The sequence below is a fragment of the Danio rerio genome, chromosome 11, assembly GCF_049306965.1.
Source record: "Danio rerio strain Tuebingen ecotype United States chromosome 11, GRCz12tu, whole genome shotgun sequence".
In the NCBI taxonomy this organism is placed as follows: domain Eukaryota; kingdom Metazoa; phylum Chordata; class Actinopteri; order Cypriniformes; family Danionidae; genus Danio; species Danio rerio.
In genome coordinates this window covers 47,105,223-47,121,115 of record NC_133186.1, presented here as the reverse complement: position 1 = coordinate 47,121,115, position 15,893 = coordinate 47,105,223, and the positions used below count along the sequence as shown (strand labels likewise).

Here is a 15,893-nt window from a genome sequence, read left to right as displayed (position 1 = left end):
AGTCTCTCCGCTCAACAGCGGTAGTTTAATAATCCTCTCAGCGGGAGCAGAAGCACCGAACGCCGGTGGAGGATCGTGATTTCTGCCGGTGTGAGTGCTCAGAGAGCCGGCATGTCCGCGCAAAACCCGCTTCAGGTGGTCAACATCCCCTGGAGGAACAACAACTTTAGCCTGATGAGCCGCGAGCCGCCGCTGTCCGACCAGGGGGAGACCATCATCGGTGTATACCTGCTCATACTCGGTCAGTCCGCTCTTAACTTACCACACTCTACCTCAGCTTTACCCCAGTTTTACCTCAGCTTCACCTCAGTTTTACCTCACTAAATCACCACCAGCAACTTTAAGAGACTTATCAACGAGCATTTTGCTCAGTAACGCAAGTTTGAATCATTCGCGAGTAACGGTCATTTCTAATCGAGAGTTGTAAATCTTTATGCTAGGAATAATGCCTTCCACAATCCCGAGAGCATACAAGGTGTTTTTTTTTTAAATAAGTGACTGAAGTTATGCTATGTCGTCGGAGTCTGATTTATGTCTGATTATTGTATAACAGGAAAATAAGTTTAATCGAGTAATTCGAGTTTTGTAACCGTTAAGTTATATAACTTACAGCACCTCTTCAAAATTCCGACACCGTGTATTTAAAACCTAGTTATTGAAGTTATAATATGCCTTAATGTGTCTGAGCTCTTATGTCTGATTTTGTTTCACAGTAAAGGATTTCTTGTCGAGTTTTGTAACCAAGGATAACTTACGCAAGAAAGAGTACATTTTCAAAATACCAACATACATAAGGTGTATTTTATAAAAAAGTACGATATACAATGTGTCTGAGAACTTATGTCTGATTTATGTCTGATTTTTTATGACATTACAACTGAAATTTGCGAATCCTTTCATATCAAGTCTAATATCTCTTTTCTAAAATGCGTAAGAAATATTGCATTTTCAAAATTCCAACTAATTGTGTATTTTCTAAAACAACAAGTGTGCTTAAAGTTTTGACATGCCATAATGTGTCTGAGAACTTATGTCTGATTGATGTCTGATTTTCTGTAACAGCAAAAACAAGTTTACAAAAAAATTGCAAATAAGGATAATTTCTATTCAAGTTTTGTAAATGTTTTCTAATAACTTATGCAAGAAATAGTGCATTTTCCAGATTCTGACAAGGTGTATTTTCTTAAATAATAAGTGTGATCGCAGTTATAATATATTGAGAACGTTTGATTGATGTCTGATGTTTTACAGTAAAGCAAGTTTAAAACAACCGAGTCTCGAATAACTGTCTTTTTAAATTGAGTCTTTTAATTATTTTCTAATATGCGCAAAAAATGGCACATTTTCAAAATTCCTACAAGATTTAACGTGTATTTTCTAAAACAGTAAGTGTGATTAAAGTTATGATATGCAGTAATGTGTCGAGAACTTATGTCTGACTTAATTGATAAAATTTTATATTAAAAAACGCTATAACAAAATTTGGCTCTAAAATGAACAATATAAATTGTGTAACAGTAAAGCAAATTTAAAACACCCGAAATTCGTGAATAGCCACAATTCTAACTGAATTTTGTAACTCTTTTCTAATTTATATGCATTAAATAGCACATTTTCTAAATTTCGACAAGATTATATGTATTTTCTAAAAAATGTGTGATTGAAGTTATGATGTGCCTGTCTGAAATTAAAAATAATAATTTAATCGATTAACTTTTTGGCTTTTTAAAAAAGCGTTTTGGATATCAATAAACAAACAAGGCCTATGGCAGAAATGGAGTAACCTGACAAAATGATAAATCGGTTTAATTATTAAATGGTGCAAATATTAACAAAACATCAATCGATGAAATTTGTTGGTGACTTTTAATCGGTGTAAATTGTCTTTGAGTTTGAGATGTTCAGAAAAGTGATATATAGTTGTGGGTATTTATTTTGTAGTTTTAATGTATAGTTGTGGTATATATATATATATATATATATATATATATATATATATATATATATATATATATATATATATATATATATTTATATATATATATATATATATATATATATATATATATATATATATATATATATATATATATATATATATATAGTTGTAGTTATGTAAATAGTCATGGTTCTAGTGGTTAAGCTTTTAGTTATGGTTATGTACTGTGTATAGTTGTGGTTATGCTTGTAGTTTTAGTTATATATACAGTAAATAGTTATGTAGTGGTTAGGCTTATAGCTATGGTTTTGTACTGTATATTGTTGCTTATAGTCATGGTTATATAAAGTGGTTAGGCTTCTAGTTATGGTTATATAAAGTGGTTAGGCTTCTAGTTGTGGTTATATATAGTGGTTAGGCTTATAGTTATGGTTATATAAAGTGGTTAGGCTTCTAGTTATGGTTATATAAAGTGGTTAGGCTTATAATTATGGTTATATATAGTGGTTAGGCTTATAGTTATGGTTATATAAAGGGGTTAGGCTTATAATTATGGTTATATATAGTGGTTAGGCTTATAGTTATGGTTATATATAGTGGTTAGGCTTATAGTTATGGTTATATAAAGGGGTTAGGCTTATAATTATGGTTATATATAGTGGTTAGGCTTATAGTTATGCTTATATATAGTGGTTAGGCTTATAATTATGGTTATATATAGTGGTTAGGCTTATAGTTATGGTTATATATAGTGGTTAGGCTTATAGTTATGCTTATATATAGTGGTTAGGCTTCTAGTTATGGTTATGTATAGTGGTTAGGCTTATAGTTATGCTTATATATAGTGGTTAGGCTTATAGTTATGGTTATATATAGTGGTTAGGCTTATATTTATGGTTATATATAGTGGTTAGGCTTATAGTTATGCTTATATATATAGTGGTTAGGCTTATAATTATGGTTATATATAGTGGTTAGGCTTATAGTTATGGTTATATAGTGGTTAGGCTTATAGTTATGTTTATTTATAGTGGTTAGGCATATAGTTATGGTTATATATAGTGGTTAGGCTTATAGTTATGGTTATATATTGTGGTTAGGCTTATAGTTGTGGTTATATATAGTGTTTAGGCTTATAGTTATGGTTATATAGTGGTTAGGCTTATAGTTAGAAACTGAATATAGTTGTAGTTTTATATAGTAGTCATGCCTATAGTTGTGTTGCTTTACAGTTGGGGTAATGTATGGTTGTATTTGTGCTTGTAACAACATATTTAATATTTTAGTTCTGGTTATATATAATGTAGTAATGGGTGATATAGAGGTTAGTGTGTTTGCTGTAGCGCAGTGGTGGATTAGTGCAGCTCAGGTCTGAATCTCCTGTTCCTGATGGAGGAGTAAATCCACCCGTCTGTCTGTCACTGCTCATTAGTGAGGGTTAATCAGGACTAGTTTATTTGTGGAGCTCAGACTCGCATCCACATTCATTCAGTAAAGCACTGCGCTTGCATATCACTCCACTGTTATACTCCTCTCACTGTATTCACATGCTGTTCTTTATTTAGTTGATTTAATTAGTGTCATCCTCATTTGTAAGTCACTGTAAATAAACAGATCTGCAAGTGATTAAATGCACTACAGTGCTCATGTATACATTTGTGACACTATTATTCATTTCACGCTCTTTACTGAATATACTGGCTTTCAGCACTGCTCAACCCTTCATTATATTTACAGATGAAAATATAAGATGTAGATTAGATGTAATATTATGTAAATATGTGTACATATAAAAAAAACTAATTAGAGTTTTAAAATCTGTTTAACTATATACCTACAATATAACTATATACTATATACCTATTTAACTGTATAACTATATACCCACAATTTAACTATATACTATATACCTATTTAACTGTATAACTATATACCCACAATTTAACTTTTCCCTTTTTAACTGTATAACTATATACCAACAATTTAACTATACCTATTTAACTGTTTAACTATATACCTACAATATAACTATATACTATATACCTATTTAACTGTTTAACTATATACCTACAATATAACTATATACTATATACCTATTTAACTGTTTAACTATATACCTACAATATAACTATATACTATATACCTATTTCGCTGTATAACTATATACCCACAATTTAACTAGATACAATATACCTATTTCGCTGTATAACTATATACCCACAATTTAACTATATACTATATACCTATTTAACTGTATAACTATATACCCACAATTTAACTATATACTATATACCTATTTAACTGTATAACTATATACCCACAATTTAACTATATACTATATACCTATTTAACTGTATAACTACATACCCACAATTTAACTATATACTATATACCTATTTAACTGTATAACTACATACCCACAATTTAACTTTTCCCTTTTTAACTGTATAACTATATACCAACAATTTAACTATACCTATTTAACTGTTTAACTATATACCTACAATATAACTATATACTATATACCTATTTAACTGTTTAACTATATACCTACAATATAACTATATACTATATACCTATTTAACTGTATAACTATATACCCACAATTTAACTATATACTATATACCTATTTAACTATTTAACTATATACCCACAATTTAACTATATACTATATACCTATTTAACTATTTAACTATATACCCACAGTTTAACTATATACTATATACCTATTTAACTGTATAACTATATACCCACAATTTAACTATATACTATATACCTATTTAACTGTTTAACTATATACCTACAATATAACTATATACTATATACCTATTTAACTGTATAACTATATACCCACAATTTAACTATATACTATATACCTATTTAACTATTTAACTATATACCTACAATATAACTATATACTATATACCTATTTAACTGTTTAACTATATACCTACAATATAACTATATACTATATACCTATTTAACTGTATAACTATATACCCACAATTTAACTATATACTATATACCTATTTAACTATTTAACTATATACCCACAATTTAACTATATACTATATACCTATTTAACTATTTAACTATATACCCACAATTTAACTATATACTATATACCTATTTAACTATTTAACTATATACCCACAATTTAACTATATACTATATACCTATTTAACTATTTAACTATATACCCACAATTTAACTATATACTATATACCTATTTAACTGTTTAACTATATACCCACAATTTAACTATATACTATATACCTATTTAACTATTTAACTATATACCCACAATTTAACTATATACTATATACCTATTTAACTATTTAACTATATACCTACAATTTAACTATATACTATATACCTATTTAACTGTTTAACTATATACCTACAATATAACTATATACTATATACCTATTTAACTGTATAACTATATACCCACAATTTAACTATATACTATATACCTATTTAACTATTTAACTATATACCCACAATTTAACTATATACTATATACCTATTTAACTGTATAACTATATACCCACAATTTAACTATATACTATATACCTATTTAACTGTTTAACTATATACCTACAATATAACTATATACTATATACCTATTTAACTGTATAACTATATACCCACAATTTAACTATATACTATATACCTATTTAACTGTTTAACTATATACCCACAATTTAACTATATACTATATACCTATTTAACTGTTTAACTATATACCTACAATATAACTATATACTATATACCTATTTAACTGTTTAACTATATACCCACAATTATAAATAAGTTGTTTTGAAGATTATACATAAAGTAATATTGTAAATATAAATGAAATTGTGTATTAAATTAATATATTCTATAGTTAATGATCTCAATAGTTTAAATATAAATTCGAGTGATTCTAGTAATAAACTGAAATAAGCTTGGTTGAAATTACATATAACATTTGCTTAATAATGAGCGCTTGCACAAAACTACAATTTAAAAATGGAGTAAAAGTCTAAAGAAATGACATAATTATGTACTATTGAATCACTTGAGTTACATTATGCATGTTTAAATAAAGTATTTAAAATAATATGCGAGTGTCATTTCAGTAATATTATTATCTGTGCATGAATGTAATAAAAATAATAGTTTTTATACTATTCATTGATAAAGTGACCGCAATTATTAATTATTTCTGTAAAGATGACACTTGATTAATGCTGTTTGTATGTGTGTGCGTGTGTGTTTGTGTGTGTGTGTGTGTGTGTTTGCTTGTGTGGGTGTGTTTGTGCACATATGTGTTTGTTTGTATCTTTGTTTGTGTGTGTGCTTGTCTGTGTGTGCATGTGTGTTTGTGCATTTGTTTGTGTATGTGTGTGCTTGTACATGTATTTGTGTGTGTGCGCGCGTGTTTGTGTGTGTGTGTTTTTGTGTAGGTATGTTGGTGCATATGTTTGTTTATGTGTGTGTGTGTGTGCGTGCGTGCATGCGTGTGTTTGTGTTTTTTGTGGGTGTGTGGGTATGTTGGTGCATGTGTGTGTTTGTGTGTGCATGCATGTGTTTGTGTTTTTGTGTGTTTATGTTGGTGCATGTGTGTGTTTGTGTGTGCACGCGTGTGTTTGTGTTTTTGTTTGTGTATGTTGGTGCATGTGTTTGTGCGCACGTGTCTGTTCATGGGTCTTTTTGCATGTGCGCGTATGTGTTTGTGTGTATGCGCGCGTGTATGTGTGTGTCTGCTCATGTGCATTTCTACGTGTGTGTGCGCAAATTTGTGTTTGTTTTGGTGTGTATTTTGTGTGTGTGTACTTGTGTGTTTTTGTGTATGGTGCATGTATTTCTGTGTTTGTTTGTTTGAGTGTGTTTGTTTTTTTAATGTGTGTGTGTGTGTGTGTGTGTGTTATCAGGCTGGCTGTCGTGGTTTGGGAACAGTATCGTGATCTTCGTGCTCTTCAGGCAGCGCTCCACTCTTCAGCCCACTGATTACCTGACTCTGAATCTGGCTGTTTCTGACGCCAGCATCTCGGTGTTCGGATACTCGCGCGGCATCTTGGAGATCTTCAACATCTTCAAGGACAGCGGCTACATCATCTCCTCTGTCTGGACGTGCCAGGTACTGCAGCGCTTCTCATCTACACACCTTCACTGTTCATCTTTTCTTTCAACTTGAGTTATTTTAAGAATCAGCAGCAAATCTGCAAGTTCACAAGCAGTTCTATGGAGAGCCGGAAGGGACGTGGTGGTGAGGAAAAAACGGGTTGGAGAAAAAAATCCTGGGAGGGAGGAATTCTGATTTTATTTTTTAAAGATGCGTTCTCTTGCAAAGATGGTTTGCATTTCCTCGCAAAACTGGTGTTCCACAAACACTTCCTGTTTACTCCTGTAACACTTTCCTGTTTACTTCATATTTCAAAATAAAGGTCATTTGCATGGATGAGTATGAATGCAATTGATTTCATTTATGATGTGCATAATAGATACGTCTTGCAGGGGTTAAGAGCTCCTTACTTTATTATTGAGCGTTTCAGAATGAATGCATTAGAAAAGGGGATAACCTATTAAAAAATGAAAATTGTTAAACATTTAATTAATAATATAAGCAAGCATGATCCCAGAGTATGCAGTATTATTATATAAATATATAGCAATAACAATAATAAACAGGAAAAATGAAAAAAAAAAATTTAAAACATAAAATGCAGTTACAATTTTGTAGTCATTTATTTATTTGTATTTTAAATGCATTATCTTTCGATTCCTAAAGATGTTTTGTGACAAAACTCGTATTCTAATGAATATAATAATAAAATAATTAAATTTAATTTAGTAAAACTTATTAGTTTAAATGTATCAAAATATATTGTCTATATTCTCTGATAAATAGATAAAAATATTTTTTTATTTATTTAATTTAATAAAAAAATTTTTTAAGTTCCCTGGTTCTGAGTTTGCAATGTCCTGAATTTTGCTTGCCAATCTTAAGCCAATTGTAATGGTTTGTTTTGGTTCAATTTGAAACTTTCCCAACCAATCGTGGAGCCCGGGGGACCAAAGTGACTTGGCCACCGGCAAAGAGCTTAGAATGACCAAGAGGCGACACTCAAAAGAACGTTCCATTGCAACAGCAGGAGATAGTCTGGAGAAAGTCTGGAGAAAGTCTTATTTGTTTTAATTCGGCTAGAATAAAAGGAGTTTTTATTTGTTTTAAAGCCATTTTAAGATCAATATTATTCACCCCTTCAGCAATATTGGTGTTGGATTGTCTCCAGAACAAACCACTGTTATACAATGACTTGCCTAATTACTTTACCCTGATTACCCTAGTGAAGCCTTTACATGTGACTTTAAGCTGAACACTAGTGTCTTGAAGAATATCTAGTCTAATATTATGTGCTGTCATCATGACAAAGATGAAAGAAATCCGTTATTGGGTGACTCCGTGGTTAGCACTGTGGCCTTACAGCAAGAATGTTGCTGGTTTGAGTCCCGGCTGGGTCGGTTAGTCATTTCTGTGTGGAGTTTGCATGTTCTCCCCGTGTTGGCGTGGGTTTCTTCTGGGTGTTCCGGTTTCCCACGCAGTCCAAACACATGCACTATAGGGGAACTGATGACCTAAATTGGCCATAGAGTATGAGTGTGTGTGAATGAGTGTTTCCCGGTACTGGGTTGCAGCTGGAAGGTCATCTGCTGTATAAAACATAAGCTGGAATAGTTGGTGGTCCATTCCGCTGTGGCCACCTCTGAAATAGAGACTAAGCTAAAGGAAAATGAATGAATGAATATATTAAATATATCAGGAGCGCTAATAATTCTGACTTTAACAGTGTGTGTACAGTATATATAATAATAAAAGTATAATAGCAAATAAAACACGTGCGTCAACCTGACGCTTATATAAATCAAACAAAGCTTGATCTATTAATGTAATGCAGGATTAATTACTAAATGATGAATAATTGTATGAAGGCTTTTAGTTTGCAGGAGAAAAGCTTGTGATTCTCTTGGCACAGAACTGTCCTCCGCCAGTGTATAAAGACTCTCAGTGTGTGTTAATGAAGCTGCGGAACGACACGGTGTTAAAACCACTGATAATGGCTGAGGTGTTGAGTGTGTGTGTGTGTGTTATTGCCTGTGTGCAGCGTGAGTTTCACACACATGACGAGCGGCACACACGTGATTCATTCTCACGTTCACAGAGGGCTCATTAACTCATTTATTTAATTATAGCTGATTATGGTTAATAGCAGACATTCTGAGCTGCAGTAATAATTAAACACACATCGAGCATTCGTATGAAATATTATGATTTAAAAGGGTTTTGTTTGCTGCTTTTGCAGTTTCATGATATTGTAATTGTTGTTTGCTGTTCAAATTTGGTTACAAATACACACAGAGCTAAATCCCCTGTAACACGTGTGTTTAGATAAACAATGCACATTATTATATTATAAGACATGAGCACAAAACTGTGGAGGACCAGGAGTTTAACTTTATAACTGAAGCATAAAAATAAATAAATCTAATTTTAGATGGACAAATAAATAGAGATATTAAGGTTTCTGTTGTGCTATTAAATGTCATTTAATAAATCAATCAAACAGAGCATTTAAATATTTATTTAATGTATAAATAAGTAAATAGACAATTTTATATATTTTTACTTCATACTTTAAATTGTTTTCATGATTTAACTAATTATGTATATTAATAAATCATTTTAAATGCATTTAATTGCACATTTTAAGTAACTTATTATGCTTTTTTTCTATTTGACACTTCGTTTCCTTTTTTTTGCTACATGTGTTTATTGTTTTGAAAATAAATTGAGTATCTCTGTGTGTTTGTGTGTGTTGTTGTTTTTGTTTACATTACCTATGTATGTGTGTTGCTGTCTGCATTAAATGTATGTTTGTGTATGTGTGTGTTGTCACTTTGTGTGTACACATGTCTGTGTGTTGTTGTTGTCCTTTATTAACCCTGTGTGTGTGTGTGTCAGGTGGACGGGTTCTTCACGCTGGTGTTTGGTTTGAGCAGCATCAACACACTGACGGTGATCAGCATCACACGCTTCATCAAAGGCTGCCACCCTCATAAAGGTGTTCTTTCCTGTCCTGCAGTGTGTGTGTGTGTGTGTGTGTGTGCGTGCGTGCGTGCGTGCGTGCGTGTTTCTGACTCCTCTGTGTGTTTTCAGCTCACTGCATCACCAACTCCACTGTTGCGGTGTGTGTGGTCTTTATTTGGATCGGTGCGTTCTTCTGGTCGGCGGCGCCTGTTCTTGGATGGGGAAGCTACACCGGTGAGATACACACATACACACACACACACACAATCTTAATCACATACATAATTATAATCACTTACTGATTACAAATTACATGACAAAATCTGTTATCAGTGATATAATCTGATGGATTACTTATTTATGGTAATGTAATCTGACTACTGATATTGCATTTAGATTACTTTTATAGTAACATAATCTGAGTAGTGTTGGATTACTTTTATAATGATGTAATGTGACTTTATCTGGGGAACATTTAGATTACTTTATGATAATGTAATCTGACTACTGTTTGATTAAATTGAGATTATTGTATGGTGATGTAACAGACTATTGTAGATTACATTTAGATTACTTTTATAGTAACATTGCTGATTACTTTTGAATTATTTTTATATTACTTTTAAAGTAATATAATCCTACTATTATTGATTGACATTTATATTAATTTTAGATTACTTTATGATAATGTAATCTGACTACTTTTGGGTGACATTTAGATTACTTTCATGGTAATGTAATCTGACTACTGTTTGATTAAATTGAGATTTTTGTATGGTGATGTAACAGACTACTTTTAGATTACATTTAGATTACTTTTATGGTAAAGTAGTCTGACTACTTTTGGATTTAATTTACATTACTTTTATAGTAATCTAACAGACTACTTTTAGATTACATTTAGATTTTACTTTATGATAATGTAATCTGACTACTTTTGGGTGACATTTCGATTACTTTTATAGTAATGTAATCCAACTACTCTGATTAAATAGAGATTATTGTATAGTGATGTAACAGACTACTTTTACAGTTCATTTAGTTTACTTTTATAGTAACATTGGTTGACATTTAGATGACCTTTTTAGATTACATTTAGATTTTACTTTATGATAATGTAATCTGACTACTTTTGAAAGACATTTAGATTACTTTTATTGTTATGTAATCTGACTACTGTTTGATTAAATTGAGATTATTGTATGGTGATGTAACAGACTACATTTAGATTACTTTTCTGGTAATGTATTTTGACTACTGTTGTATTACGTTTAGATTACTTTTATGGTAAAGTAGTCTGACTACTTTTGGATTACATTTACATTACTTTTATAGTAATGTAAAAGACTACTTTTAGATTACATTTAGATTACTTTATGATAATGTAATCTGACTACTGTTTGATTAAATTGAGATTATTGTATTGTGATGTAACAGACTATTGTAGATTACATTTAGATTACTTTTATGGTAACATTGCTGAATACTTTTGGATTATTTTTATATTACTTTTAAGGTAATATAATCCTACTACTATTGATTGACATTTATATTACTTTTAGATTACTTTATGATAATGTAATTTGACTACTTTTGGATGACATTTAGATTACTTTTATAGTAATGTAATCCAACTACTCTGATTAAATAGAGATTATTGTATGGTGATGTAACAGACTACTTTTAGATTACATTTAGATTACTTTTATGGTAAAGTTATCTGACTACTAATGGATTACATTTACATTACATTCATGATAACATAATTGAATACTTTTGGATGACATTTAGATTACTTTTTGTGCCAACTTTTGTGTGGCAGACCGCGGTTACGGCACGTGTGAGATCGACTGGGTGAAGGCGAATTACTCCACCATCCACAAGTCCTACATCATCTCCATCTTCATCTTCTGCTTCCTGGTGCCGGTGCTGCTGATGCTCTTCTGTTACATCTCCATCATCAACACGGTGAAGAGAGGAAACGCCATGAATGCGGACGGAGACCTGAGCGACCGTCAGAGGAAGATCGAGAGAGACGTCACCATTGTGAGGATACACTACACACACACACACACACATATAGATACTCACATATATAAACACAAGTGTGTGTGTGTTTATTTCAGTTGTTGATCATGTCATCGTTGGTGTATTAAACATAAGTGTGTGTGTCAGGTGTCGATCGTGATCTGCACCGCCTTCATCTTGGCCTGGTCCCCGTACGCTGTGGTCTCCATGTGGTCCGCCTGGGGTTTCCACGTCCCCAACCTGACCAGCATCTTCACGCGACTCTTCGCCAAGTCTGCTAGCTTCTACAACCCGCTCATCTACTTCGGCCTGAGCTCCAAGTTCCGCAAGGATGTGAGTGTGTTGCTGCCCTGCGGTCGTGAAGGCCGAGACCCGGTGCGTCTGAAGCGCTTCAAGCGTCTGCGGGGCCGAGCGGAGCCGCCCGGGGCCCCGGCGCACACACCGCACCCGCAGATCGCACTCAAAAACTACAACAACCACAGCAAACCACACGCTGGCCCCGCCCACTGCACTGGACACGCCCCCAGCCCAGACTCAGGAGTGGGCAGTCATCATGAGACTCCGCCCCCTCAGCCCCGCCCACAGCTGTTCTTTATTGACGTTCCAGAGCCGGAGGCGGAGTCAGAGTGTGTGCGGCTCTGAGATGGTTGCACACAGATGACCTGTGCCGGGCAACAGTGAAGTCGCTTATCTGTTTTTACAAATGTGAGTGGATTGAACTTAAAGCAGTTCAGTTGTCCAACCCAAAAACTCAAGAATTGTTTCAGCTCATTTTAAATGTCATGTTTTGAGTGTTTAATGCTGTGTTCACACCAGACGCGGTACGCACGGATAAATCATGCTATTTGCGTGTAGACGCCTGAACATATTGAGTTTACTCGCTTCATTCACACGCAAAATTCACTGAGCAATAGACGAGCTTTCGCATCATGGCCAGGGCTACTATCTGCTTGGAGAAGTTCAGATTTTAACAACTCGAGCAATTCGTAGGAAACGCTCAACTCACGCCGCTTCATTTGTGCGTATCGCGCCGCAGGATGTCTGTTCGCGTCTTTGCATTGACTTAGCGTAAATCACTCGCGCTCGCCGCTTCTTCCGCGTCTGGTGTGATCGCAGCATAGTAAAGACGCTTTGTGCTTTTCCTGCAGTTTTTTGTTTTTCTCTTAAACACTGTTGGAGATGTGTGAACATAAACTGATTTATTTCTTTTGAAAATATTTTCTTTTAAAAAAGCTTTAAATGTTCTGCCTTATGTTTTTCTTTCTTCATTAAACCTGGTTTTTCTGCTCTGCCCAATTTTAGTTTCAGGTAAAATCCAGATTTTTTCTCTTTTCACTTTTTAATTTCATAAATTCTTTTTTTCTTATTTTAAATATAGAATTGACACTTTTTTTTTATTTAAATTTTTTTTATTCAAAAAAATTGTGTTTCCTCTATAAAACACGTCTCTTTTCATTGTCAAACATCTTTTACTTTCTTTGTTCTTTAAAATAGTTTTCTTTCTACATTTTTCTTAAAAAAAAAAAAAAAAAAAAAAAACCTGAAAAACCCCGTTGCTCTTGGAGAATGATGTATTTCTGTACATTGTCATAAAAATACTCTTCTGCCAATTTCTCTAATATTTACCCTTAAAAAAAAAGTTTCATCTGGTTTAGTTTCTTATTAATTTCTCTTAACTTTTTCATTTTAAGTAAATTTTCCATGAAAACATTTTCCTTTTCCTTTATTTTCTCTACATTTCCCCCATTTAACAATCCCTCGTCTTTCAGTACGGTTCTGTCTTCCTGTTATTTAAATCTGTCTTAATTATATTTCTCCTCATTTTTTCATTCTTCAAAACATTTTCATCTTCAAAAACAGCCGTATTATTTTACTTTTTGTTTTTCAAAAATCTTTTTTCTCTTCAAAAATACTTTGTTTCTTTATTTTCCTCAACAACAACAACAAAACAACACGATGTGTGTGTGTTCTGTTCCCATGTATGTGTGTGATCAAAGCTGCATTTGATCAGAAAAACTGTATATAAATTGTGAAATATTACAGTGTACAATAGCTGATTTCTGTGTGTAAATGTCATTATAATGTTGAGTGGTGTCATTTATTCTTGTGATGTGACGTTTCATTTTCAGCATCATCATACCCATTTATTGCTCATAAAATCTCTAAATTATTTGTAAAATGATCATGCAAATTGTAGTTTCATAATTTGGATTTTTTAGGTTTATTATGTGTGTTTTAGAAACAAATATTCTTCTGTTATTATGTAAAAACATTTATTCCCAATTTCTCAAATAAAAATATTGTGATTTAGAGAATCTAATTTTGTTTGTGTGTCAGAACAATTAATATTTTAACTGAAAAAAAAAGCATTATTCCAGCAAATATTTAATTCTGAAGTTCAATTATAGGTATTATGTTAAACAACAACAATACAAACATGTCTGAAAACACGGCTTTTTTGTTATTTTGAGCACAAAAAACACTGTCATTAGTGTCATTATTTACTTAATACATTGTGTAAGTAATAGATAATATTATAATAAGTATACAAAGCCATCTCTCTCTGAATCAGTATACTTTAGTTGTAGTGATATGAACGCTTTAGCGCCCTCGAGCGGCTGCACTGAGCTACTGCAGCACAAATAACGCTATTAATATACTGTACAGCATAAGTTATTAGTTTATCAAAGACAGCATGTCAAAGATGGTCTGTTCATTTTTCCAGTGAAGAGATCCATGTCAGCCATGAACCCTTTAAAAATACACAAGTTTGTAAATGTTAAATGCTGAGTGCATATTTAGGGTTTTACTATACTACACCACTGTTTAACATTACACTTCTGAGCTTACATCTTACAAACTGACTTATTTTATAGTGAAATGTCGAGTTTATGTTACAACTCTGACTTAAAATAAAGACTTATATCTTAACATTTTAAGCTATTTTTAAATCAATTCTGAGCTTTTGTCTCACAAGTCAGCTTTTTGTCTCTCAGAATTGTTTAAACAATTCTGAGATATTAAAAAAAAAAAAAAAAAGAGTTGGAAGTTTTAGACAAAATTGAAATCACAGTTAAAAAAAAACACATTGGGAAACTCAGAATTACAGTAAAATAAGTCTGAATTATGAGACGTAAACTCAGAATTACTGTAAAAACAGTCTGAATTATGAGACGTAAACTCAGAATTACAGTAAAATAAGTCTGAATTATGAGACGTAAACTCAGAATTACAGTAAAATAAGTCTGAATTATGAGACGTAAACTCAGAATTACAGTAAAAACAGTCTGAATTATGAGACGTAAACTCAGAATTACAGTAAAAACAGTCTGAATTATGAGACGTAAACTCAGAATTACTGTAAAAAGTCTGAATTATGAGACGTAAACTCAGAATTACTGTAAAATAAGTCTGAATTATGAGACGTAAACTCAGAATTACAGTAAAAACAGTCTGAATTATGAGACGTAAACTCAGAATTACTGTAAAAACAGTCTGAATTATGAGACGTAAACTCAGAATTACTGTAAAAACAGTCTGAATTATGAGACGTAAACTCAGAATTACAGTAAAAACAGTCTGAATTATGAGACGTAAACTCAGAATTACTGTAAAAACAGTCTGAATTATGAGACGTAAACTCAGAATTACTGTAAAAACAGTCTGAATTATGAGACGTAACTCAGAATTACAGTAAAAACAGTCTGAATTATGAGACGTAAACTCAGAATTACTGTAAAAACAGTCTGAATTATGAGACGTAAACTCAATTACAGTAAAATAAGTCTGAATTATGAGACGTAAATCAGAATTACAGTAAAATAATTCTGAATTATGAGACATAAACTC

General features: G+C 32.2%; 1 protein-coding gene across 3 annotated transcripts; it reads left to right on the top strand.

The window, feature by feature from the left end:
- On the top strand, nucleotides 1-14,359 carry opn6a (opsin 6, group member a). 3 transcript variants are annotated; one of them, XR_012386894.1, is made up of 7 exons: nucleotides 1-241; nucleotides 6,862-7,067; nucleotides 9,951-10,050; nucleotides 10,146-10,250; nucleotides 11,839-12,062; nucleotides 12,192-13,615; nucleotides 13,700-14,359. XR_012386894.1 is itself a non-coding variant. In NM_001079657.1 (7 exon segments), coding segments are annotated over 6 exon segments (1,260 nt in total). In that variant the 5' UTR covers nucleotides 9-111; the 3' UTR covers nucleotides 12,687-12,706; nucleotides 12,736-13,575.
- Nucleotides 14,360-15,893: the final 1,534 nt, after the last annotated feature.